This window comes from Carassius carassius, chromosome 42, assembly GCF_963082965.1.
Source record: "Carassius carassius chromosome 42, fCarCar2.1, whole genome shotgun sequence".
NCBI lineage: Eukaryota > Metazoa > Chordata > Actinopteri > Cypriniformes > Cyprinidae > Carassius > Carassius carassius.
Genome location: NC_081796.1, coordinates 27,446,509 through 27,450,450, shown reverse-complemented (window position 1 = coordinate 27,450,450; position 3,942 = coordinate 27,446,509). Strand labels below are relative to the sequence as shown.

The window sequence follows — 3,942 nt, the reverse complement described above, 5'->3', positions numbered from 1 at the left end:
TAGCGTGGTAGAAGGCTAGTTAGGTACGCAGGAGCTAAACCATTTAGGGCCTTATAGGATGTATTTACAGTTTGATGCTGTACATGCATTACATAGCAGTTAGGAATCTATAATCAAATAAGATGAATGTTTTATACTACATTTGTAATACAGAAATATGAACAAAATTAAACTTGAATCATAAAAGTAATATCTCCACTAGGTGGCGGTATTTCATTTTGTTAATAAAGGAGCTTTTTATTCAATCTATTTGTTTAAAATGCTTCTTTAATTCAGGAATAAAATCAAGTGGCTGTCTATAATACTGGATCTTTCAAAGGGTTTGCTTCTCAGCATCCCACAGAACATCTGCTGTTGTGAGGGGGGGGGGGGATGATGAATTATGTGTGACTCTGAGTTAGAGACTGATGAAGCTCTTCTGTCTGCTGGGGTCTGTTCTCACGCTGCTCTTCCTCTCTTTATCTCCTCCTCTTCCTCTCGTGTGCTCAGTGGCGAGTCGGAGAGGTGAGCGCTTATTTCAGTCTGTATCCTGATGTTTCTGTCCTCTGATCTTCATCATGTGACACACACCTGATCACGTGACTGACGTGTGTGTGTGTGTGTGTTTCTCTCAGATAAAGCGTCTCCAAGACAGTCTCCACGCAAGAGGACTCAGAAACGCTCGGCCGGATCAGACGAGTGAGACACGCCATCATCTTCATCATCATCATCATCTGTGTTTACAGTGAGACGGCGAGTCTGTCCATCACTGGACGCCAGCAGAGACTGATACACACACACACACACACACACACAAACACTCTCTCTTACACACACACACAGGCTGTTTTTTTTTAAGTGAAAGTGTGCGAGGAGTGAGCCGCTCAAGCTTCTGTAGGTTGGCTTTAGTAATGAGGAGTGTCTGGATTCTTCTGATCGTTGATCATCTTCTGTGAGGACTGATGGGACGTGTCCGAGCCTTCATCACGTCTCTCTGCCGTTTCTTCTCTTCACTCCATGTCTTGATGATGACTGGTTTAAAGGCAGAAGGAGTCTGATTTAATTTCTCTGGTTTCTTCATAGTTTGCGTGTCTCTGGTCACGCGAGCGCTTCCTTCTGACGGTGTGTTTCTCCTCAGTACGGAGGAAGACCGTCTGCTTTTGTTGTTTTGTTTCTTGATCAATCTAATAATGTCACGGTATTGTACAGAAGAGTGCTGATGTGCGCATCCAAATGTACTTGGAAAAATGACAATAAACTGAAATTAACAAATGATCTGGTTCTTTGGGATTTCGTCATATTGTGTCTCTAAGTCCACAGCTGTGTTTTGTTTCTGAATGATTCAGTCTTTTGGACGATTCAGTGAATCGAATGATTCAATGACTCACTCATTAAATGACTGCCTAAAACCATAACAAATAAATTGGGTTGGGGTGCTTCTGTGGGGTTATTTTGTTTGGGATATTGTCTGCGGATATGAAAGGTTTGCTGTATATCTTAATAATAAATAGCATTTCTTACAGCAGTATATAATGTTTTATATTCAATAAATTATTACATTATATGTATATAAAATAATGTGTGTTTGGTGTTAAATTTCATATCAGGTGATATTAAAAAGTGTTCATATCTGTAGACACCCTGTAAGTCCTTAAAAAGTCTCAGATTTATAAAGTTTTAGCTAACTGAATCTCTTCTTCTGTTGTCCGTATGAATATCTAAACATCCTTCAATCAAAATACAGATGAACAAAACGGAGTTATTAAAGTGAGCCAATGTCAGACTTTATTATTTGATTAACTTCAGACTTCTGTTTTTGATTTAATCATAAAGTCATTTTGATAAGTTCTTTGTGTTCATTAGCGTTATTTGTGCTGGACTCGTGGAATCATTAATAAATCTTCATTAGATGTGTTTAATCTAATCTGAACACATGAACTTTACCTCCATGCATCTTTCCATCCACTCATTATGCAACGATATTCCTCATATCATTACACTAACGACTCGTTTATCATATGGAAAATGTCGTAAACTATTATTTCTGAATTCTGTCATAATTCTCCACGAGCAATAATGCTGTCAGTCAGCAGAAAAACTATTAATTAAATAGTTATGCTGTATAAATGTTCTTACATTTTTAATATTATTATATTGTTGTTATACTGAGGTCCTTTAAATATCAGCAGTGATTTTCAATATTCTTACGGTGTTTAATAGATCTGTCCAACAAGGGTTTATTAATATATTAATCAAGATCAGAGCTGATCTGATAAATAAATAGATGATCTCATGTTTACAATCTGAGCTGATAAACTTTGCTCTGAGTTTCCAGAGAAGGAAGAACAACCAGACGCCGTTTCCATGCAGTCATCGTGATGAAGATGAAGATGATGTTCCTCTTTCACCTGATGAAGACTCACACATCACTCCTCTATTAAACACTTCATGACAAGGTTCATTAGTTAACGAACTAATCCTGAACAATACTTCTTTTATGAATCTTTCATTTTCATTTCAACATTCATGCATTATTAAAATCAAAAAGTTGTGCTTGTTAACATTAATGCACTGTGACTTAACAATTAATAACTGTGTTCATTAACTAATATTAAGAAAGATTAAGAAATAGTGTATTAAATATATTGTTCATTGTTTCATCATCTTAGTTAATAAATGAACTAATGGAACCTTATTGTAAAGTGTGTGTGTGTGTGTGTGTGTGTGTGTGTGTGAGAGAGAGAGAGAGCGTGTGTGTGTGTGTGTGTGTGTGTGTGTGTGTGTGTGTGTGAGAGAGAGAGAGAGCGTGTGTGTGTGTGTGTGTGTGAGAGAGAGAGAGAGCATGTGTGTGTGTGTGTGTGTGTGTGTGTGTGTGTGTGTGTGTGTGTGTGTGTGTGTGTGTGTGTGAGAGAGAGAGAGAGCGTGTGTGTGTGTGTGTGTGTGTGTGTGTGTGTGTGTGTGTGTGTGTGTGTGTGTGTGTGTGTGTGTGTGTGTGTGTGTGTGAGAGAGAGAGAGAGCGTGTGTGTGTGTGTGTGTGTGTGTGTGTGTGAGAGAGAGAGAGAGAGCGTGTGTGTGTGTGTGTGTGTGTGTGTGTGTGTGTGTGTGTGTGTGAGAGAGAGAGAGAGCGTGTGTGTGTGTGTGTGTGTGTGTGTGAGAGAGAGAGAGAGCATGTGTGTGTGTGTGTGTGTGTGTGTGTGTGTGTGTGTGTGTGTGTGTGTGAGAGAGAGAGAGAGCGTGTGTGTGTGTGTGTGTGTGTGTGTGTGTGTGTGTGTGTGAGAGAGAGAGAGAGCGTGTGTGTGTGTGTGTGTGTGTGTGTGTGTGTGTGTGAGAGAGAGAGAGCGTGTGTGTGTGTGTGTGTGTGTGTGTGTGAGTGAGTGTGTGTGTATGAGAGTGTGTGTGTGTGTGTGTGTGTGTGAGAGAGAGCGTGTGTGTGTGTGTGTGTGTGTGTATGAGAGTGTGTGTGTGTGTGTGTGTGTGTGAGAGTGTGTGTGTGTGCGTGTGTGTGTGTGTGTGAGAGAGAGAGCGTGTGTGTGTGTGTGAGAGAGAGAGCGTGTGTGTGTATGAGAGTGTGTGTGTGTGTGTGTGTGTGTGTGTGTGTGAGTGTGAGTGTGAGAGAGTGTGTGTGTGTGTGTGTGTGTGTGTGTGTGTGTGTGTGTGTGTGAGAGAGAGTGTGTGTGTGTGTGTGTGTGTGTGAGAGAGTGTGTGTGTGTGTGTGTGCAAAACATATTATTAATGTTATTATTGGTTCCCTGTTTGTTAAAAGCAATATTTACATATGTATATATTAATGTAAATGTTATAGTTGGTGATTATGAAATGTTTGATGAGAATGTGAGTCATAAATCTGAAATGATTGACTGATATCGATGTGTTTCAGGCCTCGCCTCGTGTCTGACGTGTGTGTGTTATCTGCTGCGTTTATGGAGGAATGATGGGAGTCTCACCTGTGTGCAGGTATATAAG

General features: G+C 40.1%; 1 protein-coding gene across 2 annotated transcripts in view; it reads left to right on the top strand.

Moving 5' to 3' along the window:
* Nucleotides 1–1,254, top strand: part of LOC132124478 (translocon-associated protein subunit alpha-like) — a 10,659-nt gene extending 9,405 nt beyond the window's left edge. The window contains exons 8-9 of one of the 2 annotated variants that reach the window (XM_059535525.1): nt 490–504; nt 615–1,254. In XM_059535525.1, coding sequence (XP_059391508.1) covers nt 490–504; nt 615–682 — 83 coding nt within the window. In that variant the 3' untranslated portion in view covers nt 683–1,254. The remainder of the gene's footprint in view (nt 1–489; nt 505–614) is intronic. The other variant, XM_059535526.1, reaches the window with a different exon arrangement.
* The last annotated feature ends 2,688 nt before the right edge of the window (nt 1,255–3,942 follow it).